This window comes from Nicotiana tomentosiformis, chromosome 6 (genome assembly GCF_000390325.3).
Source record: "Nicotiana tomentosiformis chromosome 6, ASM39032v3, whole genome shotgun sequence".
NCBI classification, from domain to species: domain Eukaryota; kingdom Viridiplantae; phylum Streptophyta; class Magnoliopsida; order Solanales; family Solanaceae; genus Nicotiana; species Nicotiana tomentosiformis.
Window position 1 is genome coordinate 28,332,338 of NC_090817.1, and position 27,797 is coordinate 28,360,134.

At 42.4% G+C, this 27,797-nt stretch overlaps 2 protein-coding genes across 17 annotated transcripts in view; both read right to left on the bottom strand.

Annotated features, from left to right (window-relative positions):
- Positions 1 to 27,129, bottom strand: part of LOC104097862 (uncharacterized) — a 44,277-nt gene extending 17,148 nt beyond the window's left edge. For 5 of the 16 annotated variants that reach the window (XR_011408465.1, XM_070177236.1, XM_070177225.1 and 2 more), the window contains exons 1-5: positions 26,958 to 27,129; positions 21,968 to 22,035; positions 7,255 to 7,319; positions 6,240 to 6,555; positions 5,612 to 6,036 (exon numbers count right to left, since the gene is read on the bottom strand). Coding sequence is in view for 15 of the 16 variants with exons in the window: in XM_070177236.1 (XP_070033337.1) it covers positions 5,612 to 5,911 (300 nt within the window). In the remaining variant the exon portion in view is untranslated. Of the gene's footprint in view, positions 1 to 5,611; positions 6,037 to 6,239; positions 6,556 to 7,254; positions 7,320 to 8,345; positions 8,414 to 15,317; positions 15,599 to 21,967; positions 22,036 to 26,189; positions 26,256 to 26,957 lie in introns of all 16 variants that reach the window. The other 11 variants (XM_070177239.1, XM_070177228.1, XM_070177227.1 and 8 more) reach the window with 10 other exon arrangements.
- Positions 12,819 to 13,742, bottom strand: LOC138893727 (uncharacterized). The gene is made up of 2 exons (XM_070178381.1): positions 13,613 to 13,742; positions 12,819 to 13,315 (listed from the first exon to the last, which is right to left on the bottom strand). The coding sequence occupies exons 1-2, from the start codon at positions 13,740 to 13,742 to the stop codon at positions 12,819 to 12,821; spliced, it is 627 nt and encodes a 208-aa protein (XP_070034482.1).
- Positions 27,130 to 27,797: the final 668 nt, after the last annotated feature.

Consider the following 27,797-nt stretch of genomic DNA (forward strand, 5'->3'; position numbering starts at 1 on the left):
TCGTGTTTGTGTGCCCAATGTGGATGTACTTCGTGAGTTGATTCTTGAGAAGTCTCACAGTTCCCGGTATTCTATTCATTCAGGAGCCGCCAAGATGTATCAAGACTTGCGGGAGCATTATTGGTGGAGTAGGATGAAGAAAGATATAGTTGCATATGTAGCTCGGTGTCTAAATTGTCAGGAGGTAAAGTATGAGCATCAGACCTGGTGGTTTGCTTTAGAAGTTAGAGATTCCTGAGTTGAAGTGGGAGCGTATCACTATGGATTTCGTTGTTGGACTCCCACGGACTCAGAGGAAGTTCGATGCAGTTTGGGTCATTGTAGATAGGCTGACCAAGTCAGCACACTTCATTCCTGTAGCAGTTACCTATTCTTCAGAGTGGTTGGCAGAGATATACATCTGCGAGATTGTCCGTTTTCACGGTGTGCCTGTGTCTATCATTTCTGATCAAGGTACGCAGTTCACCTCGCACTTTTGGAGGGTAGTACAGCGTAAGTTGGGAACGCAGGTGGAGCTGTGCACAACATTTCATCCTCAGACGGACGGACAGTCCGAGCGCACTATTCAGATATTGGAGGATATGCTCCGCACTTGTGTTATAGACTTCAGAGGTTCTTGGGATCAGTACTTACCGCTCGCGGAGTTTGCCTACAACAACAGCTACTAGTGGAGCATTCAGATGTCTCCCTATGAGGCATTATACGGTAGGCGGTGCCGATCACCCGTTGGATGGTTCGAGCCAGGGGAGGCTCGGTTGTTGGGTACAAATTTAGTATCGGATGCCTTGGATAAGGTCAATATTATTCAGGATCGACTTCGCACAACTCAGTCCAGGCAGAAAAGTTATGCCGACCGTAGAGTTCGTGATGTTGCATTCGTGGTCGAAGAGAGAGTTGCTTCGGGTATCACCCATGAAGGGTGTGATTAGGTTCGGAAAGAAGGGCAAGTTGAGCCCTAAGAAAATCGGGCCTTTTGAGATTCTTGAGAGAGTGGAGAGGTGGCTTACAGGCTTGCGTTGCCACTGGGTTTATCAGCAGTTCATCCGGTGTTCCATGCGTCCATGCTCTGAAAGTATCACGACGATCCGTCCCATGTGTTAGATTTCAGCTCTATCCAATTGGACAAGGATTTGACTTACGAGGAGGAGCCGGTGGCTATTCTAGCCCAGCAGGTTCGTCAATTGAGATCGAAGAGTTATTCTTCAGTCCAAGTGCAGTGGAGAGGTCAGCCCGTCTAGGCAGCTACTTGGGAGTCCGAGTCGGACATGCAGAGTAGATATCCCCACCTTTTCACCAGCCCGGGTACTTTTCTATGTCCGTTCAAGGACGAACGATTGTTTTAGAGGTGGAGAATGTGATGACCCGATAGGTCATCTTATGTTTTAGAACTTAATTCTGCACTTTGAAGCCTTAAATACCTTATTTTAGCCTTCCTTTATTTGTTTGCACAGTACGGGTGTTTTTCCGGAAAGCTTTTATGTTAAAAACTGAGAAAATATGAAATTTTAGCCTTAAAAATCCATTTGAGTTGACTTCGGTCAACATTTTGAGCAAATGGACCCGGAATCGTGTTTTGACGGTCCCGGTGGGTCCGTATCGTGATTTGGGACTTGCGCGTATGCCCGGAATGAAATTCGTAAGTCCCTAGCCCAAATTATCGGACTTTGTTGAAATTTGAAAGTTTGAAAGCTTAATGACTTTGATAGTTTGACCAATGTTTGACTTTATTGATATCGGGTCCGTAGGTCCAATACTACATTTATGACTTATTTGTCAAATTTGGTGAGAAACGGAGTTAGTTTGTCGTGGTTCGGACGACCGGTTGTGAAATTAGAAGTTAATGAGTTTTGTTGAAAATTTCCTTTGATTTGATGCTAAATTCGTAGTTCTATGTGTTATTTTGGTGATTTGATCACGCGAGCAAGTTCATCTGATATTTTTAGACTTGCGTGCATATTTGGTTTAGAGTCCAAAGGGCTCGGGGTGAGATTCGGATAGGCTACGGAGTGATTTCGACTTAGAACTCAGCTTGTGTTCTGCAATTTCTGGTACTGGTCTCTGATCTCACAATTGCTAGATCAGTGTTCGCATTTGAGAACATCCCAAATCCTGCCAGGCTCGCATTTGCAAAGAGTACCTGGGTCAACATAAGTTTGCATTTGCGATCAAGAGGTCGCAATTGCGGGGAGGCCAGAGTTCGCATTTGCGAATAATACTTTGCATTTGCGAAGTGGGGCTGGGGCAGGCTTGGTCGCAAATGCAGAAGATCAATGTTCGCAATTGTGTACAAGTCATCGCATTTGCGATGAAAGCATAGATGGGAAGGACTTTGCATTTGCGATTGTTTCTTTGCATTTGCGGGGCTTGCATTTGCGATCCCCGGGTCGCTAATGCGACATCTGCAACTGATCAAAATGGGAGTTAGACAGGATTTTTGTTCATTCTTCAAATTTTCAAAACAAGAAAACCCTAGAGGCGATTTTTCAAAGAACTCTTCTTCCCAAATCACTGGTAAGTGATTCTAATCCATTTTCTTTCAATATTTCACTACATTTCCTAAGATTTCAACCTAAAATCTAATGTTTTCATGGTGGAAATTGGGGGTTTGGGAATACTTAGGGATTTTTGCAAAATGGGGATTTAGACCTCAAATTGAGGTCGGATTCCAAAACAAATTACATAACCGGTCTCGGGGGTGTACGGGTAATCAGGTTTTTGTCCGAATTTCGGGATTGGACCAAGCGAGCCCAGGGGTTGACTTTTGTTGACTTTTTCAATAATGACCTAAATTGAATCCTTTGCAAGCATGGTAGTTCATAAGGCTTAATTTGAATCGTTTAGTTGGTAATTTCCTAGATTTTATTGGTTCGCAGGTTTTTTTGAAAGGCAAAGCCGTGGTTGAGCTTTGAGTGGAATATTGGAGCGAGGTAAGTGTCGTGGTTAACCTTGACTTGAGGGATTAGGACTTGTTTGTTTTTTTCCTACATGTTTAGATGTTAAGTACAACGTATATGTGAGGTGACGAGTACTTATGCGTTGTTGTCGGGTTAAAGCATGCGGGTGGAGACTTTTTCCTTGTAGTTTATTGCTTATTTTGATCTTGATATCCATGCTTAGACTAGTTACTTACTAAATTGATCATTCTTATCATGTTTACGTGCTTTTGTGATAATTGAGTATTGATTCCAAAGTTGAGATTGGTATTGTGGAACCATTGTTGAAGTAAGGCTTGTTCTTGTTGATTCAATCTCCCTGCTATTACTTGTTCATTGTTATGTGGTAAAGGAGAGTGTTAATGCACGAAGGGTGATGCCGTGCCATATTATGAGTGTCAATGCACGAAGGGTGATGCCGTTCTATATTATGAGTGTCAATGCACGAAGGGTGATGCCGTGCCATATTGTGAGTGTTAATGCACAAAGGGTGATGTTATGCCATATTGTGAGTGTTAATGCACGAAGGGTGATGCCGTGCCATGTTATGAGAGCTAATGCACGAAGGGTGATGCCGTATAAATTTTCTTCATTGTGTTTAGTTGTTTTTAATGGTTAAAGGCATGTTGACTGTTCTGGTTATCATTTCCGTTGTATCTCTTATATCTTATGCCCCTTTTGCATGTGCCCCTCCCAATAGTACATGTTTAGTTGTTATTTGCTATTACTTTGTACATATACTGTTATCTGCACAGGTTTATTATGTGGGTATCTTGCAATAGCCTCATCACTACTTCGTCGAGTATAGGCTCGATACTTACGTGTACGCGGGGTCGGTTGTACTCATACTACACTCTGCACTTCTTGTGCAGATTTTGGTACCGGTCCTAAATGATCGTGAGGTTTAGCAACTTGGACTTGCTTATTGGAGACTCAAGGTAGATCTGCTGGCGTCCGCAGACCTTGGAGTCCCCTTCTATCTCCCCCTTTCTATCTCCCTAATTTTATTGTTTCTTTTCATTCGGAATAGTTGTATTTCTTTCAGATTCTGTTTGTAGAAAATCTTAGAAGCTCGTGAGTTGTGACTCCAGATCCGAATTGTATCATATATTATGGGCTTTATCTTATTCCGCATTTCAGTTTTAGCTTCTATTTAGTTTGATTATGTTATTGAAATTGACTAAAATTGGTTTAAAGAATCCTTTAACATTGGCTTGCCTAGCAAGTGAAATATTAGGCGTCATCACGGTCCCGAAGGTGGGAATTCCGGGTCGTGATAGTATTAGAGAAATTTAACCACAAATCATGTTTAGACTACGTGTTGGCATTATAGTGACCCACGGGGGTCGTGTACATATTGAATTATCTGCTAAATTGCTATTTGTACTATGTCACAATTCGTTTGTATTTTATATCTCGGTCTCTATTGTTTATTTTTGATGCACCATATCATTGCTGTCTGAGCCACTTATTATGAGTTCTGAGAGCCCGAGAGACTGGACAGGTTGACGATTGAGTGAGGCCGAGGGCTTGATTGTGAGGTATTATTCTATAGCACGTGAGTAGTCCGTGCGGATCCAAATATTATACTATAGCATGTGAGTTGTCCGTGCGGATCCAGATATTATATTATAGCACATGAGTTGTCTATGCAGATTATAGCGCTTGGGCTGAAGGAGCCCCTCCGGAGTCTGCGCACACCCCCAGTGAGCGCAGGTACCTATTGAGTGCGAGTGCCGAGTGCTGAGTGAATTGGAAGGTTGAGTGACTGTGGCCCTGAGAGGATGCATTTGATTTCATTATTTTTGCATTACCTGTACCATTGTTTGAAATTTCTAAAAGATATTACACTCTGTTTCACTTGAACTGGTCATGGAACAACTGTTGACCTAATTTATCGAACTTGAGAGCATGCCTACTTTCCTATGTTGAAAACACTGTAATTGAACTATAACCGTGAAGCTCGTCACTACTTTCAGTTGTTTATTTAGTATCATTACTTGCTAAGTTGGTTGTACTCATACTACACCATGCACTTCGTGTGCAGATTCAGGTATTCCCGGACACAGTGGGTGTTAATTTTCGCACACAGTTGATCTTTTGGAGATGTTGAGGTAGCTGCCGACGTTTCGCATACCTTTATTATCCTTCCCTATCTTTCCACTTATTGTATTTGGTTTCAGATTTTCATAGACAATATTTTTCGGACATGTGATGTATAGATGCTCATGTACTCAGTGACACCCTGATGTTGGGCATTTTCGCGTTGTATTTTGGGTTTCTATCCAGTTTATGGGAAGTTGTTATCATTTAAACTATTTTAAATGATAGATAGATGTATAGATGCTCTGTTAAGTGTTGGAGTTATTTCATTAATATCGGCTTGCCTAGTACCACGATAGGCGCCATCCCGACGGGTTAGGATTTTGGATCGTGACAAGCAGGAACATCAACAAGCTGAGTATATACAATAAAGTGAAAGACGCAAAAAATAGCAGTAGTGAAGTAGAAAAAGAAGAGGAAAAATAGAAGCAACGAGTGAAGTATACGCATCTTTTGCGATAAAGAAAAAGCAGAGAAGGAAGAAGAAAAAAAAAGCAATGGCCAAGAAGAACTGGAGGAAACATCTCCAGGAAGAAAGAAGAAGAAGAAGAAGAAGTATAAAGAAATATAGATACCTGGAGTTTTTCAGAGTTCCAATATTTAAGGAGTTTCTTAAACCGAGAAGCTGGAACATCTTCAAGCATATGGAGTCGTCGAGTGTCATCATTGCCATAGGCGTCAAAGTTGTATTTATTCAATCTACTCTTGTGCTTTTTCCAGGCAGCTTGGACTGTTTCCAAAATCCATTTTTTTTCCAGCTTCATGAATATCATATTTATCCTACAATTGGTGTCAAATATGTTATTGCAAAAAATATGAAACATTTTCAACCAAAAATTAAAAATGAAGAACTTCAGAAATTGGTATATTCCCATATATCGTCTTTTGTATCAATCATCCTCCAATCCAAAATATTAAGAGGACATAGAGTCGCATTCATTGCCAACATGTTGAGGAGGCTTCCAAGCTGTAGCACAAATGCTTCACTAGGACCAACAAGCTGATTAAAATTGTTAAGTAAAATCAGTTTACGCTCATGTCGTCCATGTACATATTTCATCTTTGTTTTACCTTTTTTCTTTTTTGAATAGAAGGTCATACAATTATACGAACCAAAAAAAATCACCAAATTACTATTGTTGATACATTATTTATAACTAAAATAGGATGTAAACTTCTTTGGATAAAATATATAGTTCTTACCTTGTTCTTCACATTGTTCATCACTGATAGGAGTTGTAGAATTCAGTTGAACTTGTTCCTCTACTACTTCTACTACAAGAGTGGTTGATCTAGTTTGTACATGTGTTACTACTCCTGGACATTGTGACAGTAGCAGATTCTCTTCAATAATATTCGGGCGCTCTTTGTTTGATTGTCTAGCAGGAATAGTATATTTTTGGCTAAACGAATTCCTTATTTGGTTTGCCAAAGATGCCATAGTTCCAGCTTTTATGTATGCCGTGCCTGTCTTTCTTTTGGATTTTGAAGGTCTTTCTTGACTCATGTTTATCGGAATCTGTGACGAACACATATAAAAATAGGGGGAAAGATTTAGATATGAGTACCAAATTGATATAAATGTCAAAATGAGAAGGAAAATCGAGCAAAGGCTAACTGCTAGTTCACACAGAAATAGAGAATATAACGTTATATATTGTCAGCCATCATCTAACCTATAAAGATGCAACACTACTTCAAATGTCAGAATGAGAAAGAAAAATGAGCAAAAGCTAACTGCTTCTTCATTATTATAAGGCTACAAAGTAGATATAGATTCAAATGGAGTTCAAATACCAAGGTCATATGCAAGAGCTGCTCGGATATAAGAAAAGCTTGGAATTGAAACAAACTAATCTTGAACTGAAATATATTAAAATAGCTCCATGTATCAGACTATTGTATCAAGTACTTAGTTGTCATGACCCAAAATTTAACCCGTCGTGATGGTGCCTATCGTGATACTAGGCAAGCCGACATCTCCAAAACACTTTCAACATTTAACAAAAATGAATTAATATATTTAAAATAACTTGCGTCTTTCAAGAAAACAGGGTAAAACCCAAAGCATAAGTGCGGAAAAATTGCCCGACATCGGGGTATCACTGAATCACGAGTATCTAGATATCCAGTCTAATACAAATAGTGTCTGAGAATCAATACTGAAAAGAAAGAAAACATAAAAAGAGAGACAAGATTTGCGGACGTCGACAGCTACCTCGTAGTCTCCGGTACTCGATGGCGCACGAACTCAACGACCTCCGTGATCAAACACACCAAGATCTGCACATAAAGTACAGGGTGTAGCATGAATACAACCAACTCAGCAAGTAGTAGAAATAAATAAAGAACTGAGAAGGTAGTGACGAGCTATACAAATACAGTTCATTTTCAATAATTCCAGCAAAGAATAGACATGCTTTAAAATCCGACAGTTACAGTGCAGGTAATCCGGATATAGAATCATTCAGAAATTTTACAACAATGACAGATAGCAACTAAATGCATCAACAAATAGAAAACAAGTACAACCTCTCAGGGCACCAGACACTCAACTCATCACAACAGCTAAATCACTCGGCTCTCAGCCCTCAGTACTCACACTCAATAGGTACATGCGCTCACTGGGGGTGTGCACACTCCGGAGGGGTTCCTTTCAGCCCAAGCGCTATAATCCGCACGGACAACTCACGTGTTGCACGGACAACTCACGTGCTATCGTATCATATCAAGATCCGCACAGATAGCTCACGTGCTACAGTATCATATCAGAATCCGCACGGACAACTCACGTGCGAAGTATAAATATCATGATTCGCACGGACAACTCACGTGCTACGGTATCTATATCTCATAACCAGGTCCTCGGCCTCTCTCAGTCATGTACCTCTCTAGTCTCACGGCCCTCAGAAATCATAAAGATCAGCCCAAGCAAATAACAGTGTATCACCAAGAATCAAGAAGAGATTGAGATATGATGCGCAAGTAAAATCATGACTGAGTACAAGACGGCAAATAGCAGTTAATTCAACAAGTACTCGACCGTTGCGTGTCCCAATAGTGATAACATATGACGTAAGCATGATTTCTAACATGATTTGTAGTCAAATCTCTATAAAACAGAGAGAACATGCAATTAGCAATAGTCTATTCGATTTTACAGTCTCACGGGATGGACCAAGTCACAATCCCCCACGGAGCACGCCCACACGCTCGTCACCTAGCATGTGCTCGACCTCTAAAATAGTCACATCAAACCAAAATCCGGGGTTTCATACCCTCAAGACTAGTTTTAAAACTGCTACTTACCTCAAACAGCGCAAAATCCTACTCCGTAATGCCCTTGCCCCTCGAATCAATCTCCAAACGCCCTGAATCTAGCCACAAGCAGCACGATATAATTAATATAAGTTAAATGAATTGATTCCACAAGAGAAACACGAAATTATAAGCCAAAATCCGAAATAGGCTTAAACCGGCCCACGTCTCGAAATCCGACAAAATTCAAAAAATATGAACACCCATCCACTCACGAGTCCAACCATACAAGAATTACTCTAATCCAACCTCAAATCACCTTCCAAAACTCGAAATTTTAGCCTATGAAGTTTCTACCATTTTTCCCAAATTTACAACTCAAATCCCTAATTAGATGATGAAAATAGCAATAGATTCATGAAATATAGTCCAATCCGAGTTAGAATCACTTACCCCAACAATCTTCTTAAAGAAACATCAAAATATCGCCTCACACCGAGCTATCTAAGTCCCAAAATCGAAATGGGAATCAAACCCTCGAAGTTCCATTTTCTGCCCAGTTCTTCCGCACCTGCGGACATTCTGTCGCATCTGCGACACTGCACCTGCAGAAATTCCATCGCAGGTACAGATCCCACTTAAGTTCCCAGATTCCGCATCTGCGGTCACATATTCGCACATGCGGGTGCGCACCTGCGGGCTCTGTCCGCTTCCGCGATCCTTTCCACTCAAGCCTTTTTCGGCATCTGCGCCTCCCCTTTCGCATCTGCGGTTTCGCAGATGCGCTCCTAACCTTGCACCTGAGCTTCCAGTCCAACCCGGCCTTTCCCTCATCTGCGTCCTCCTCTTCACTTCTGCGGGGCCGCACCTGCGAGCTTACACCGCAGGTGCAAAACACCAGAAGAAACCAGCAATGACTAAGTCCAAATTTCCATCCGATGGGCATCCGAAATACCCCCGAGTCCCCCGGGACCTCAACCAAACATACCAACAAGTCATATAACCCCATGCGGACTTAGTCGAACCTTCGTATCACTCAAAACAACATCAAAACACCAGATACACCCGGATTCAAGCCTAAAGAACTTTTAAACTTTCAAATTTCACAAACGACACGGAAACCTACCAAACCACATCCGATTGACCTCAAATTTTGCACACAATTCATATTCAACATTACGGACCTACTCCAACTTCCGGAATCAGAATCCGACCCCAATATAAAAAGTCAACCCCCCGGTCAAACTTCCCAAAAAATGCGACTTTCGTCATTTCAAGCCTAACTTAGCTACAGAGATCGAATTGACAGTCCGGACACGCTCCTAAGTCCAAAATCAGCAAACGGAGCTAACGGAACCGACTGAACTCCATTCCGGAGTCGTCTTCACATACTTCCGACTACGGTCAAAATCTTGAGACTTAAGCTTCCATTTCAGGGACTAAATGTCCCAAAACACTCCGAAACCAAAAACAAGACCTCCCGGCAAGTCACTTAAGAAGAAACAGATACGATGAAAACTGTAAATAGGGGATCGGGCCTAATACAGTTAAAACGACTGGCCAGATCGTTACATCCTCCCCCTCTTAAAACAATCATTCGTCCTCGAACGAGCATAGAGACATACCTAAAGCGGTGAAAAGATGAGGATAATGGCTGCGCATATCATGCTCAGTCTCCCAAGTCGCCTCCTCGACCGGCTGACTCTTCCACTGAACCTTCACAAAAGCAATATTCTTCAACCTCAGCTTTCGAACCTGCCTATCTAAGTTCGCCACCGGCTCCTAAACATAAGATAAATCCTTGTCCAATTGGACTGAGCTAAATTCCAACATGTGAGACGGATTGCCGTGATACTTTCGATCCAAAGAAACATGAAATACTAGATGAGCTCCTGCTAGACTAAGAGGCAAGGCAAGCTCATAAGCAACCTCCCCAACACGTCGCAATACCTCAAATGGACTAATAAACCTCGGGCTCAGCTTGACCTTCTTTCCGAACCTCATAACACCCTTCATGGGTGACACCCACAGCAAGACCCGATCTCCAACCATGAATACAACATCGCGAACTTTCCGATCCGCATAACTCTACTGTCTGGACTGGGCTGTGTGTAGTCTATCCTGAATCACCCTAACCTTCTCCAGAGCATGAACCAAGACTGTACCCAATAATCTGGCCCCGCTCGCCTCGAACCAACCCACTGGAGACCTACACTGCCTACCATACAGAGCCTCATACAGTGCCATCTGGATGCTCGAGTGGTAACTGCTGTTGTAGGCAAACTCCGCTAGAGGCAATAACTGATCCCACGAACCCCCAAACTGCATCACACACGCACGTAGCATATCCTCTAATATCTTAATAGTGTGCTCGGACTGTCCGTCCGTCTGAGGGTGAAATGTTGTGCTTAACTCCACTCGAGTACCCAACTCATGATGTATGGCCCTCTAGAGCCGTGATGTAAACTGCGTACCTCGGTCAGAAATGATATATACCGGTACACCATGAAGCCTGACGATCTCGCTGATATACACTCGAGCCAGCTGCTCGGAAGAATAGGCAGTCATCACAGGAATGAAATGAGCTGACTTGGTCAGCCGGTCCACAATCACCCAAACTGCATCAAACTTGCGCTGAGTCCGTAGAAGCCCAACAACGAAATCCATAGTGATCCCCTCCCATTTCCACTCCAGAATCTCTAACTTCTGAAGCAACCCACCTGGTCGATGATTCTCATACTTCACCTGTTGGCAATTTAGGCACCGAGCTACACACTCCACTATGTCCTTCTTCATTCCCCTCCACCAGTAATGTTGTCTCAAGTCCTGATATATCTATGCAGTGCCCGGATGAATAGAATACCGCAAACTGTGAGCCTCCTGGAGAATCAACTCACACAAACCATCTACATTGGGCACACATAGCCTGCCCTGCATGCTCAATGCACCATCATCCCCAATAGTGACCTCCCTCGCATCACCGTGCTGGACCGTGTCCTTATGGACGAGCAGATGGGGGTCATCATACTGACGCTCCCTAATACGATCATAAAGAGAAGACCGAGAGACCACATAAGCCAATACTCGACTTGGCTCATAAATGTCTAATTTAACAAACTGGCTGGCTAAGGCCTGAACATCCAATGCCAATGGCCTCTCTGCTGCTGGAAGATATGCTAAGCTCCCCAAACTCACTGCCCGGTGACTCAAGGCATTGGCCACCATATTGGCCTTCCCGTGATGGTACTAAATGTTGATATCATAGTCCTTAAGAATTTCCAACCACCTCCGCTGACGCAAGTTAAGATCCTTCTGTTTGAACAGATGCTGCAAACTCCGATGATCAGTGTAAATCTCACAATGGACCCCGTACAAATAGTGCCGCTAAATCTTCAAGGCGTGAACAATAGCTACTAACTTAAGGTCGTGGACAGGATAGTTCTTCTCACGGGGCTTCAATTGGCACGAAGCATAAGCAATCACTCTACCATCGTGCATCAGAACACACCCAATACCGATCCGCGAGGCAAAACAATACACTGTGTAAGAACCAGAAGCTGATGGTAGAACTAGAACTGGAGCTGTGGTCAAAGCAGTCTTGAGCTTCTGAAAGCTCTACTCGCACTCATTCGACCACCTGAAAGGAGCACCCTTCTGGGTCAATTTAGTCAAGGGCGATGAAATAGATGAGAAACCCTCCAAAAAAATATGGTAATGGCCCGCCAACCCAAGAAAGCTCCAAATCTCTGTGGCTGAGAACGGTATGGGCCAACTCTGCACCGCTTCTATCTTCTTCAGATCCACCTGAATACCCTCACAGGACACCACGTGCCCCAAGAACGCCACTGAACTGAGCCAAAATTCACACTTGGAGAACTTTGCATAACGCTTCTCCTCCCTCAATCGATGTAACACAATCCTCAGATGGTGAGCATGTTCCTCCTGTCTACGAGAGTACACCAGGATGTCATCAATGAATACAATAACGAACGAGTCAAGATAAGGCTGAAACACACTGTTCATCAGATGCATGAACGCTGCTTGAGCGTTGGTCAGCCCAAAAGACATCAGAAGGAACTCATAATGGCCATATCGGGTCCTGAAAGCTGTCTTAAGAATATCTGAGCCCCGAATCTTCAGCTAGTGATACCCTGACCTCAAATCAATCTTGGAGAACACCATCGCTCCCTGAAGCTGGTCAAATAAATGATCATTACGCGGCAAAAGGTACTTGGTCTTGATTGTGACCTTTTTCAACTGTCTGTAATCAATGCACATTCTCGTAGTACCATCATTCTTCTTCACAAGTAGAACTGGTGCACCCCAAGGTGACACGCTAGGCTGAATAAACCCTTTATCAAGAAGTTCCTGAAGCTGCTCCTTCAACTCCCTCAACGCAGTCGGTGCCATATAGTATGGTTGAATAGAAATGGGCTGAGTGCCCGGCACCAAATCAATACCGAAATCAATATACCTGTCGGGCGATATGCCGGGCAGGTCTATAGGAAACACATCCGAGAAATCTCACACCACCGGAACAGAATCAATAGCAGGGGCTTCTTCACTAACATCCCTCACAAAGGCTAGATAAGATAGACAACCTTTCTCAACCATCCGCTGATCTTTAAAGTACGAAATCACTCTATTGGGATCATAGTCTATAAAGCTGCTCCACTCAACCCTCGGCAACCCCGGCATAGCCAACGTCATGGTCTTAGCGTAACAATCTAGAATAACATGACATGGAGACAACCAATCCATACCTAAAATCACGTCAAAATCGACCATATTAAGCACCAAGAGATCTACTCCGGTCTCCAGGCTCCCAATAGTCACAACAAATGACCGATATACCCGGTCCACCATAATAGTATCCCCCACTGGAGTAGATACATGAACAGATGAAACTAGAGACTCACGGGGCATATCTAGAAAATGAGCGAAATACGATGATACATATGAATAAGTGGAACCAAGGTCAAATAATACAAAGGCATCTCCGTGGCAAACTGAGAAAATACCTGCAATCACAGCATCTTAAGCAATGGCATCTGGTTTGGCAAGGAGAGCATAGAAACGGGCCTGGCCACCCCCTGATCTGCCTCCACCTTTCGGGCGACCCCTAGTTGACTGAGTCCCACCTCGAGCTAGCTGGACGGGTGGTGGAGCTGCTGGTGCTGGTGCCATCGGCCGAGTACTCTATTGTAGAGCCCCACTCAACAACCTAGGGCAATCTCTCTTAATGTGTCCAAAATCTCCGCACTCAAAACAACCGCTCCTCTAATGGAACTACTACTCCCGATGCCCAGAGGAACTACCCGTGGAAACCTGAGCTGACGAGGCATGGTGAAAACTCTGCGCTGGTAGTGCACTGAACGATGGCTGGCCCTGCTGATGACAATGTGATCCGTGGCCAGATGATGCACCACGGTGGATTGGGCCAGCCATCTGAGTATGTCTGAAAGGACGACCCCTACCGTGGTGGAACTTCCCCCAGAAGGAACATCACTAAATCCACCCTGTCCACGAGGCCTCTTGGCTTCCCTCTCAACCCGCTCCTGGCTGCGAACCATCTCAATCTAACGAGCAATGTCGACAACCTCATCGAAAGTAGCACCAGACACTCTCTCTATAGTCATAAGCAATCACAGTTGAAAAGTGAGTCCATTTATGAACCTCCTGATCCTCTCCCTGTCTGTGGGAACCAACCAGATAACATGATGGGCCAACTCTGAAAATCTCATCTCATACTGCATCATGGACATATCACCCTGACGAAGCTGTTTGAACTGCTTACACAGCTCCTCTCTACGGGACTGAGGCACGAACTTCTCACAGACAGGGAGAACTGCTGCCACGTAAGGGGTGATGTGCTGACCAACCTACGCCTCACGTAAGCCACCCACCAACTGAAGGCAGCCCCAGAGAACTGAAAGGTAGTGAACGAGACCCCACTGGTCTCTAGAATACCTGTTGTACGGAGTATCCTCTGACACCTATACAAGAAGCCCTGTGCATCCTCTCCCTTGATACCACTGTAAGATGGAGGCTGGAGTCTCCCAAACCTCTCTAATCGATGCAGCTCATCATCAAGCATGACATGTACCACATAGACCTGAGAAGCTAAAACTGGTTGGGCTGGTGGTGCCCCGGTGTCTAGAATCCCTGTACCACCTGCTCCGGTGTGCGGGTGGCGAGAGTCTGAGCACCTCCCCCGGCCTGAGAAGTGGCTGCTGCGGCTGGAACAGAGACCGCCTGAGCTAGACTGGTACACACGATCAGAATATGATCTAAGGCCTCTTGAAGACATGGAATCACAATAGGCACAGGTGGTGCCTGAGCTGGTCCCACCGGCTTATCCACAACTGGAGTCTGCTCCTCAACTGGGGCAACTAGTGGATCTGCATGTGCTGTCCTAGCTGCGGTGCGAGCTGCACCTCTGCCCCTACCACGGCCTCTACCGCGGCCTCGGCCTCTCGCGGCCCTGGCTGGACGTACCAGTGGTTGTCCGTCCTGCCCCGTAGTACGAATCTTCGCCATCTATGAGAGAATAAAACAACAGATGTTCAGTCACCAGACTCAACAGATTTGCACGACAAGAATTCAAGAATGAGAAGTTTTTCCTAAGGGCTCGGCATCCTCTCGAAGATAAGTACAGACGTCTCTGTACCGATCCGCAAGACTCTAATAAACCTGCTCATTACTCGTGAGACCTATCTAACCTAGGCTCTGATACCAACTTGTCAGGACCCAAAACCTAACCCGTCGTGATGACGCCTATCGTGATACTAGACAAGCCGATATCTCCAAAACACTTTCAACATTTAACATAAATGAATTAATATATTTAAAATAACCAGCGTCTTTCAAGAAAACGAGGTAAAACCCAAAGCATAAGTGCGGAAAAATAGACCAACATCGGGGTGTCACTGAATCATGAGCATCTATATATCCATCTAATACAAATAATGTCTGAGTATCAATACTGAAAAGAAAGAAAACATAGAAGGAGAGACAAGGTACCTGTGATCACTAGGGGTGTGTAGACTCCGGAGGGGCTCCTTTCAACCAAGCGCTCTAATTCGCACGGAAAATGATCGCAAAAGGGTGCATTTATCATATTGTGCGAGTTAGAGATGCAGATGCTGAGATACCTACACTTCAGTCTATTCCCATAGTCAAAGAGTATGCAGATGTGTTTCCAGACGAGCTTCCAGGTATTCCTCCAGAGCGAGAGATTGATTTTAGCATCGATTTGCTTCCAGGAACTCAACCAATATCCGTCCCTCCGTATAGAATGGCACCTGGCGAATTGAAGGAGTTGATGAGCAGTTAAAAGATTTGCTGGAGAAAGGTTACATCAGGCCCAGTACCTCACCTTGGGGTGCACCAGTACTATTTGTGCGGAAGAAAGACGGCTCGTTGAGGATGTGTATCGATTATACGCAGCTGAACAAGGTAACTATTAAGAATAAGTATCCACTTCCAAGGATCGATGACTTGTTTGATCAGTTGCAGGGGGCTAGATGCTTTTCAAAGATAGATTTGAGGTCGGGGTACCACCAGGTCAGAGTTCGGGAAAAAGATATTCCGAAGACAGCCTTCAGGACCCGATATGGCCACTTCGAGTTCCTTGTCATGTCCTTCGGGTTGACTAATGCACCCGCTGTATTTATGGACTTGATGAATAGCCTATTCCGGCCATTTTTAGATCTGTTCGTGATAGTATTTATTGATGATATTCTGGTTTATTCCCGTTCAGAGGATGAGCATGCGGACCACCTGCGAGCGGTACTCCAAACCCTCTGTGATCGTAAGTTGTATGCTAAGTTTTCTAAATGTGAGTTCTGGTTGAAGTCTGTAGCATTCTTGGGGCATATTGTATCAGATGAAGGGATAAAGGTGGACACTCAGAAGATTGAGGCCGTGAAATCTTGGCCTAGACCTACCACTCCGACAGAGGTTCGTAGCTTTCTAGGCTTAGCAGGATACTATCGGAGGTTCGTAGAGGGTTTTTCTTCCCTTTCGGCACCATTGACGAAGTTGACACAGAAAGAAACTAAGTTTCAATGGACAGAGGCTTGCGAGCGGAGTTTCCAAGAGCTTAAGAACAGGTTGACCTCAGCTCCAGTTCTAACACTTCCAGAGGGTCTAGAGGGTTATGCCGTGTATTGTGATGCATCAGGTGTCGGGTTAGGATGTGTTCTGATGCAACATGGGAAGGTAATTGCGTATGCTTCAAGGCAGTTGAGGAAGCACGAGAGGAATTATCCGACCCACGACCTCGAGTTAGCTGCGGTTGTCCATGCACTTAAGATATGGCGGCATTATTTATATGGTGTTCATGTTGATGTATTTACTGATCATAAAAGCCTACAATATATCTTCAAGCAGAAAGAGTTGAATTTGCGACAGAGGCGATGGCTTGAGTTATTGAAAGATTACGATGTTAACATTCTCTACCATCCAGGGAAAGCTAATGTTGTAGCAGATGCCTTAAGTCGCCGATCTATGGGTAGCTTAGCACATGTAGAGCCCAAGAAAAGACAATTAGCTAGAGAGATTCATCAATTGTCTTCGTTGGGGGTTCGGTTAGTAGATTCTGAGGATGGTGGAGTTGTACTCCAAAACACTACAAAATCATCCCTCATAGCGGAAGTCAAGGAAAGGCAGTACGAGGACCCAGAGTTGGTCGAGCTGAGAGAGCGAGTTCCACAGCAGAAGAAGCCACTGTTAGAGCTAAAGGTAGATGGGGTTCTCAGATATAGGGGTCGTTTGTGTGTTCCAGATGTAGCAGGACTACGAGACAGGATTATGTCAGAGGCACATTATTCATGGTATTCCATCCATCCTGGGTCGACGAAGATGTATCATGACATTAAGGATGTGTACTGGTGGAATGATATGAAGAAGAACATTGCTGAGTTTGTCGCCCAATGTACTAGTTGCCAGCAAGTGAAGGTAGAGCACCAGAAGCCTGGAGGGCTAATGCAGACTATAGAGATCCCGACATGGAAATGGGAGGCGATAAACATGGACTTTATCACGGGTTTACCTCGTTCTAATCGTAAGTTCGATTCCATATGGGTGATAGTCGATAGACTCACGAAATCAGCTCACTTCCTACCGGTCAGATCTACATATACAACAGAAGATTATGCAAAGTTATATATTAAGGAGATAGTGCGGCTACACGGAGTACCAGTTTCTATTATATCTGACCGTGGGGCTCAGTTTACAGCACATTTTTGGAGGTCATTTCAGAGAGGTCTAGGGACTCAGGTGAATCTCAGCACAGCTTTTCATCCACAGACTGATGGACAAGCCGAGCGCACAATTCAAACGCTCGAGGATATGTTACGAGTATGTGTGTTGGATTTTAAAAGAAGTTGGGATGAACATCTACCTCTTGTCGAGTTTGCATATAATAACAGTTACCACTCCAGTATTCAGATGGCTCCGTACGAGGCTTTGTATGGGCGTAAGTGCAAATCTCCTATAGGGTGGTTTGATGTTGGGGAATCTGGGTTATATGGGCCAGACCTGGTTCAACAGGCCATAGAGAAAGTAAAGCTTATCCGGGAGCGACTGTTGACAGCTCAGAGTCGTCAGAAGTCATATTCTGACGTGCGGCGACGAGACTTAGAGTTCAGGATTAATGACTGGGTATTCTTAAAGGTATCACCTATGAAGGGCGTGATGAGGTTTGGCAAGAAAGGCAAGCTTAGCCCACGGTATATTGGGCCTTATAGGATCATTCGGAGAGTGGGCCAAGTAGCTTATGAGTTAGAGTTGCCTTCAGAATTGGAGTCTGTCCATCCGGTTTTTCACGTATCTATGCTACGGAAGTGCATTGGCGATCCTACCCGAGTGGTGCCCACGAATGATGTACAGATTACAGAGGACTTGTCATACGAGGAAATTCCAGTTGCCATCCTAGACCGACAAATCCGCAATCTACGAAATAAGGAGGTAGCTTCCGTAAAGGTTTTATGGACGAGCAAGAATGTAGAAGAGATGACGTGGGAATCGGAGGAAGAAATGAAGTCTAAATACCCCCACCTATTTCAAACTGAAGATATGGCTCGAGATGGGATGCTACAACACAGCTCTATTCAGGCTAGCAGGTCATCAGGTAAGCTTTTATTTTTCACTTTTAGTATTTATGATTTACGGTTGGTGAGGCAAAGTGTTGCTATTTATAAACATTGGCCATGTGTGGCATGCATAGTATGTTTTCTGGCTACGTACAGGTTGGTTTTAACCTAGTGTACGAAGGATACTCTGGCAAAAGTTTCCAAAGTCTCTAAGAGTAAACATTCGAGGACGAATGTTCCCAAGGGGGGAATAATGTTACACCCTATATTTTCGTACGTAAAAATGCATCGTAAGCAAACTAATGTAGGACCAAAAATGAGAAAATTTTTAAAAGTATATAAAGTAATTTAATCATGTTACCTCTGAGGTTACAAATATTGAAGATCATGAACAACAAGTACAAAGAGGGTTGGACGGTTCAGAAGCTAAAGCAATTGAAGAAAATAATGTTTCGTCGAAAGTCGACAAGTTGGGAATGTTATAACATATACCTTTGGGGTGAGACTAGGGTGCTTAACATGATAAGGAGATTATGTTATGATTTATATTAGTCGTATGACATCCGTGTGTTATGTTTTGAAGTCAAGCGAGTTGTGGAACAAAAGTCGATGAAAGTCATCACAAGTTACATTCATAAGTTTTACTGAAACTTTGGGTCAAATGTAACTGCGATTTTCTCCCAATATACTTAGAGTTATGGGGTGTTCCACCCATCAAATTAAAGATCTATGAGTCTATTTTCCAACGCATTAAACCGTTTGTCAATACGACATTGGAGTAGAAAGATATGGGCATTTGTGCGATACTGCGCAAGCTGCTAGGTGACAAGTAGGTGTGTCACCTACTTGCTTAAATGAGAGCCCAAAAAATGGGCCATTTCGGGTCGTCCAAAGAGGCCTTTAAGGGCCTATTTTCTTCATATATTAGACTTAAAATAGAGCATAATAACCAGACATAAGCTCTGCAAAGAATCCTCCCAAAAATTTCCCACAAACCCTAATTGATTTTCTCTCCCTTTCAAGTTCCAATCGGAGGTAAAACCTAGAGTTTGATGAACCAAGATAAGAGCTGAGTTATCCAACAAATAAGGTGAGTTTACTGCTCTCTTTCATCCAATTTTTCTTCTGTAAATTCATGGTAAGTCGTTCTATACTTGTAAGAACTCACGGGACGGTGATCGGAAGCCGTGAGTTCGAGTTATTCACTTGTAGCGGACTGTTTTGTGGACTGTTTTGTGTTGCTGTTGGGCTGCGTGTTTTACTACTGTTTTGTGGAGTTTTGGAGGAGGAAGGGGGTTTATAAACACCATATAAATGTAGGGTGGTTGGCTGGTCGTTCGTCATAACATTTTCGGGTCGTTTGACACTACTACGGTGGTCGTTTTGTGTACGAAGAGATTGGGGTGTGTTGGGCTGTTTTGTAGTATTTGATGGTGTATATAGGGCTGGAAAATGATGTATATATGTTGTTATTGTTCTGTTCTTGTATTGTTGGTGTTATCTTGAATTTGGAGGAAGTAAGGATTATAGGGGAGATGCTGCCCGTTTTAATACAAAATAAGTTTGTCGTTCGTTGTGCGATAGTTGTACCTTTCGTAACTTAACGATAGTATTATTATCATTCTTGTAGATTAAGGTGCGAAGAGGTGAGTTCAACTTGGTGATTGGAAAGATTGTGATAAGGTATGTTAAGGCTAAGCCTTCCTTCATTTTGGCATGATCTCGTAGCTACATGTGTTAGTAATGAGACAAAAAGAGAAGTTCATATTCATGAATTTATTCACACTATTCTAGTCTCATAAGTTACAATATTATTCCTTATCGAGACTCTATATTATAGGGGAGATGCTGCCCGTTTTAATACAAAATAGGTTTGTCGTTCGTTGTGCGATAGTTGTACCTTTCGTAACTTAACGATAGTATTATTATCATTCTTGTAGATTAAGGTGCGAAGAGGTGAGTTCAACTTGGTGATTGGAAAGATTGTGATAAGGTATGTTAAGGCTAAGCCTTCCTTCATTTTGGCATGATCTCGTAGCTACATATGTGTTAGTAATGAGACAAAAAGAGAAGTTCATATTCATGAATTTATTCACACTATTCTAGTCTCATAAGTTACAATATTATTCCTTATCGAGACTCTATATTCAATTTTAGTATTGTCTTCTTCCAGTCAAGAGAACAGCAAGCCTATATATACAGTATTACAGTATTTTCATTACCATCGAGCTATAATCGATGGGCAGGCCCCTATTGGGCAACCTCTGATCAGATGGAAAGTTATATACCGAGCTTACTGTGGCCGAGCGCCTATGAGCGAGCCCAGCATGGTCGAGATACATAGCCTAGTATGGCCGAGCGCCTATGAGCGAGCCTACTATGGCAGAGCAGTTATATATACCGAGCCTTATAAGGCCGTACAATTATTTTACTTACTATATTGAAGGAGTTGAGTCAGTATCAGCAGGTAAGTATATCTCCAGATCATCTTTGACTCCCAGTTACTTCCAGTTATTATATTATCAGTTCAGTTTCGATTTTCAGTTATGTTATTGCCTTACATACTCGGTACATTATTTCGTACTGACGTCCCTTTTCCGGGGACGCTGCATTTCATGCATGCAGGTTCAGATAGACAGACGAGTAGACCTCCTTAGTAGGTGTTTCCAGAGTTTAGCCTGATCGGTAAGCTCCACAACCTTCGGAGTTATCGGGTCTAGGTTTTTGTGTGCATCTTATGTATGTATTTATATATATAATATGGGTAGGTCGGGGCCCTGTTCCGATCACAATATATCTATCAGTAGAGGCTTGTAGACATATCCTGTTGGTTAGTGCAGTATGTTGGGTTTGTAGGCCTGGTATGTATAATTTGGTGGTTTGTCAGCTGTAGTAGCTATGACGGCCTTTTCAGCCTAGCTTTATATTGATGTTTAGTTAGCGCTAGTTTCCATTCAGTTTTATATTTTGCTTCGCAAATTGTCTTGCAAGGTGGCCTCATGGCCAAAGTATGACATTATGTGTTCAGAGTCCCTTAGTCGCAATTTGGTACGCCAGGTTAGGTGAGGCACCGGGTGCTTGTCTCGCTCCTAGGTTCGGGGCGTGACACTATACCTCACAACCAGGCCCTCGGCCTCTCTCAGTCATGTACCTCTCTAGTCTCAGGGCCCTCAGAAATCATAAAGATCAGCCCAAACAAAATAACATAGTGTATCAACAAGAATCAAGAAGAGACTGAGATATGATGCACAAGTAAAACCATGACTGAGTACAAGATAGCAAGTAGCAGTTAAATCAACAAGTACTCGACCGCTGCGGGTCCCAACAGTGATAACATATAGCCTAAGCATGATTTCTAACATGATTTATAGTCAAATGTCTATAACATAAAGATAACATGTAATTAGCAATAGTCTATTCAACTTTACAGTCTCACGGGACGGACCAAGTCACAATCCCCCACGGTGCACGCCCACAGGCCCATCACCTAGCATGTGCGTCACCTCCAAAATAGTCATATCATACCAAAATCCGAGGTTTCATACCCTTAGGAGCATATTTAAAACTGTTACTTACCTCAAATTGCACAAAATCCTACTCCGCAATGCCCTTGCCCATCGAATCACTCTCCAAACTCCCCGAATCTAGCCACAAGCAGTAAGATATAATTAATATAAGTTAAAAGAATCGATTCCACAAGCAAAACATGAAATTATAAGCCAAAATCCGCAATAGGCTCAAACTGGCCCCCGGGCCCACGTCTCGAAATCCGACAAAAGTCATAAAATATGAATACTCATCCACTCACGAGTCCGACCATACAAGAATTACTCGAATCCAACCTCAAATCACCTCCCAAAACTCGAAATTTTAGCCTATGAAGTTTCTACCATATTTTCCCAAATTTACAACTCAAATCCCTAATTAGATGATGAAAATAGCAATAGATTCATGAAATATAGTCCAATCAGAATTAGAATCACTTACCCCAGCAATCATATTGAAGAAACCTCGAAATATCGCCTCACACCGAGCTCTCAAAGTCCCAAAATTGAAATGGGAATCAAACCCTCGAAGTTCCATTTTCCGCCCAGTTCTTTTGCACCTGCGGACATTCTGTCGCATCTGCGATGCCGCACCTGCGATGCCGAACCTCCGAAATTTCCATCGCAGGTGTAGATCCCACTTAAGTTCCCATATTCCGCATCTGCGGTCACATATTCGCACATGTGGGTGTGCACCTGCGGGCTCTGCCTACTTCTGCGATCCTTAACACCCAGGCCTTTTTCCGTATCTACGCCTCCCCTTCCGCATCTGCGTTTTCGCAGATGCGCTCCTAACCTCACACTTGCGCTTCCAGTCCAACCCGGCCTTGCCCGCATCTGAGTTCTCCTCTTCGCTTCTGTGGGGCCGCACCTGCAGGCGTCCACCGCAGGTGCGAAACACTAGAACACCAGAAGAAACTAGCAATTCCTAAGCCGAAACACCCCCGAGGCCCCCGAGACCTCAACCAAACATACCAACAAGTCATATAACCCCATGCGGACTTAGTCGAACATTCGAATCACTAAAAACAACATCAAAACACCAATTACACCTGGATTCAAGCCTAAAGAACTTCTAAACTTTCAAATTTCACAAACGACGCCGAAACCTACCAAACCACGTCCGATTGACCTCAAATTTTGCACACAAGTCATATTCAACATTACGGACCAAATCCAACTTCCAGAATCGGAATCCGACCCCGATATCAAAAAGTCAACCCCCGGTCAAACTTTCCAAAAATTCGACATTCGCCATTTCAAGCCTAAATTTGCTACAGACCTCAAATTCACAGTCTGGACACGCACTTAAGTCAAAAATCACCCAACGAAGCTAACAAACTGACGGAACTCCATTCTGGAGTCGTCTTCACATACTTCCGAATACAGTCAAAATCCTAAGATTTAAGCTTCCGTTTTAGGGACTAAGTATCCGAAAACACTCCGAAACCAAAAACAAAACCTCCCGCCAAGTCACTTAAGCAGAAATAGATACGGGGAAAAGAGTAAATAGGGGATCGGGGCTAATACACTCAAAAACCATCGGTCGGATCGTTACATTAGCATATTACAAAAGCATGGAACTGAAACAGACTACAAATGCCAAGAGCAAAAATTGTTCGAAAGAAGGCTATAAAGTCTCAATCAGTATCATTAAAATGATCCCCCTCTTTTGATATATTTATAATTGTATTTTGTGAATATTGTACATCAGCTGACATATCAATGACTTCAAGAGGTAAATCTTCGCTCGACCATCTAACATCAATATCGGCTACTCTAGTTGATGGATCGGCTTCATCATTATGCTCCCTCCAAAAAGTCTCCCCAACATTAGGAATATTCTCTTGCTCCAAATCATACAAATCAACAGGGACTTTATTCCTTGCATAATAAACATCTGTATCAATTGGATCCTTACATAAAAAACTTGATTTACTTGAGATGCCAATACAAAAGGGTCATCAGTACTACATAGTCGGTTAAAGTATACCCGGGATAACCCATACTCATCTACTTCATTATGAAACCAATCGCATCTAAATAGTAAAACACTAAAGTGACCCCAATAATCAATCTCAATCATATCCTGAATAGCTCCATAGTAGTGAACCTCTCCATCAATGGGATTTTGGTCCCTGACACTAGCAAAACTATCAGTTGTTGCTAACAAATTCACTCCACTATTCTGAGTATTCAACGGGGCATCCCGCGTCATTGTATGAAATAAGTAACCATTAATAAAATATCCAGTATATCATTTGGCCAATGTATTAGACCCTTTAGCTAGCCATCGCAAATGATTGGGCACTTCATTGCTTTTAACTTTCTCTTTAAACCAATCGACGAAGTTCCTACTATGATTCCTTTCTCTTACCCATGCATTTGATCTAGTACAATTAACAATTAAATTCTTATGTTCCCTGCAAGCCATATGTTTTAAATTTAATCATTAATCTTATATGAATTATGTTTAGAAGTTATAAGATATAAAATAAATGAAGATTATAATATAGAAATTAGTCCTAGTGGAGGAAAATCACTAATTGTCCACATTAAGGTTGCATGCAGTTGAAACATCTGGTTATATTCAGCATCAAATGTTTCGACACCGAATTCCCATAGTTCCTTCAATTCAGCAATTAATGGTTGTAGGTACACATCGATATCATTTCCCGAAGATGATGGACCTGAGACGATCATTGACAACATCATATACTCTGGCTTCATGCAAATCCAAGGCGATAGATTATAGTTCATTAACATAACAGGCCACATGCTATGAGAAATGCTCATTATTCAAAATGGGTTGAAACCATCACTTGAAAGACCCAATCTAACATTACGAGGGTCGCTAGAGAATTCAGGGTGCAAGGAGTCGAAATCCTTCCAAGCATCACCATCAGCATGGTGTCTTATATTTCCATCATTTGGTAGTTCAGTAGCATTCCATCTCATAGCTTCAGCTATTTCAGGACACATGAATATCCTCTAAAGCCTAGGCTTCAATGAAAGGTACCTTAAAACATTTGCAAGGGTTTTGGACTTTTTATTAGTCAAAACATTAAAAATATTCTTCTATCTAGAAGACCCACACACAGAACAAGTATCTGCATTTGCATTGTCATTCCAAAATAACATGCAATCATTATGACATGCATGTAATTTTTCATAATCAAGACCCAAATTTTTTATCATGCTTGTTTCCTTGTAGAAAGACTCGGGTAGCTGAGCAAATGGAAATGCCTCTTTTAACAACACCAACAAGTCAGAGAATGCCACATTACTCAACTCATGAATGCATTTAAACAAGTACAACCAAATCGTAAAACCTAGTTTGGAGAAATTCTTACACCCTGGATACAAATCTTGTTTCCCTTCGTCCACTAATTTAAAGAATCTTTTTGCATCTTCAGAAGATCCTTCCCTCACTTTTTCAAGTCCCAAATCATCATCAATATTTCGAAATTTATCATGAAGTAGTCCATCAATAACGTCATGTATGTCATAACCTTCATCATTATTGCTTGGATATCGAGTCTTTCTCGGGGGAAACCCTTCCCCGTGAAAAACCCATTTGGTGTATCCATGAACAAACCCATGAACAATCAAGTGATCTTCCACCACATTTCTATAATGCCCAAAACAATTAGTGCATTCTTTGGAAGGTCATAATATTTCATTTCCTTGGGAAGCTCGTTCAAAATCCTTACCTAGAAATTCATTCACTCCTCGTATGTACTCGTCAGTTGACCTTCGAAGTCCCATCCACCTTCATATTGGAAGCAATTTAAAGTACTACTTCTCTCTTCCTTGGTTCACAAAATAATTCAGTATTTGAATGAGAAGCATATTTGCACTTTTATCTGATTTATCATGTGAGAGGATTATAATAAAGCGTCCGTAGATCTTTCAGAAGCCAAGAGTAATTCTACTTTTAACACTCTAAAGAGAAGACAAGCCAATAGTCATGTACAACATGATGCTTCTGCAATCTGCAGTGTTAAACCGATTTTCATAGAGAAAAACCACTGCCAGCAGAAATATAAGTTTGAAACAAAGTTCTTAAGTTAGTACACCTGAGTACGTCTTCCAGGAAACATAAGGTAATAGAAGCTATGATGTCTAATACAAGCATACTGCAGTAAGATGCCTAATTCAAAATGTGTATTCTTTCACATTAAGAAGTGATACGAATAGAAGCTCCAGGTGTATTTCATGTTTTAATAAGTGTACAAGTTTGGATTCATTACCTGGAAAGCAATATCACAATCTAGAAGTAGTTAATAACCAAAAAAGAAAACACATGCACAGACTTCCTGCACAAATCAGTTTTACCGTGGTCATAGGGAAAGTTGAAATAGAAAAGGGAGTAATGATCGTTGGCCAATACATCTCAAATCAGTAACAGAGACAGAAGATTTAGGTGACAAATGACACTCCCATGTTTAGGAAAATTAAGGATTAGATAACATCATTTTTACCAAGCAAGAAGATTTAGAAGGGCAAGCAATTTCTCTGAGAAGAATAATCCCAATGTCTAATAGACGTGATGGCAAGCAGTTACCAATCAGACTAAAGCATAGACATGAATCAATCTCACAATTTTAAGTGAAAGCAGCGCAAGCATAAATGAACAGAAGTAATAGAATGTGTTTATCAAAAATATTACCAGAGAAGGAAAAAAGGAGCAGTGAAACAACTTTTCAGAATAACCAAGACAACGAACATCGAACATCAAACATCGAACATCGATAGCAAATATCGAATAAACAAAATCTCATGGTTTCTAACACATAATCAAAACCTAACAGATAAATTCCCCAAATTTACAAACTAAAAATCACAAAATCTATCATGTTATACAGACAAAGCAGAAGTAAAATAATGGATTTATCATAAATATTACCATAGAAAGAAAGCAAAAGGAGCAACAAAATAATTTTTCAGACTAGGGAAGAAGAAAGCGAAAATCGAACAGTGATAGCAAACACAAAACCCGAGAAAAATCGATAGCCTACCTCAGAGATTGCTTGTGTGTTAGCCGAAATTGGTCGTCCTTCAACGAAAGTTGCCGTCCTTCGCCGGAGCTGGCCGATTGAGTTCGTCGATGGTGAGGTCGATGATCTCTAGGTTGGGGCTTAGAGAGAGATGGTGTTTTTTCTGGTTTTGAGAGAGTCAGAGATAAACGGAATTTTCATAGTATGTTTTAACTTAAAATATAATAAAGAGTTAATAAAATATTAGTGGGGTCATTTATTTTGTTTTCTTTGTTTTCTAATAAATATGTAGGAAGGAAAATAAGGATGGAAAAATTGTTACGCCCCTGACCTGGGGACGAGACCGGCATCCGGTGCCTTACCTAACCTTGCGTACCAACTTGCGACTAAGGGACTCTGAATATATAATATCATACTTTGGTCATGGGGCCACATTGCAAGACAATTTGTGAAGCAAAATATAAAACTGAACGGAAACTAACGCTGACTAAACATTAATATAATGCGGGGCCGACAAGGCCGTCATAACTACTACAACTGACAAACAAACAAAATATACATACAAGACCTACAATCCTAACATACTGCAATAAATGACAGGATATGTCTACAAGCCTCTACTGATGGATGTACTATGATCGGAACAGGGCCCCGACCTACCCATAACATATATACAGATATACATAAGATATATACAAAACTCTAGACTCAGCATCTCCGAAGGACGTGGAGCTTACCGATCAGGCTGAACTTGGGCAACACCTACTGAGGAAGTCTACCAGTCTATCTGTATGAACCTGCACGCATGAAATGCAGTGCCCCCAGAAAAAGGACGTCAGTACGAAATAATGTGCTGAGTAT

Excerpts from the sequence above, each read along its gene's own strand:
- LOC138893727 (XM_070178381.1), bottom strand. The coding sequence starts at position 13,742 with ATGGCTGGCCCAATCCACCGTGGTGCATCATCTGGCCACGGATCACAT. Across the intron at positions 13,316-13,612 it reads GTCAGCTCAGGTTTCCACGG|GTATTTTCTCAGTTTGCCAC; the intron begins GTAGTTCCTCTG and ends CTGTGATTGCAG.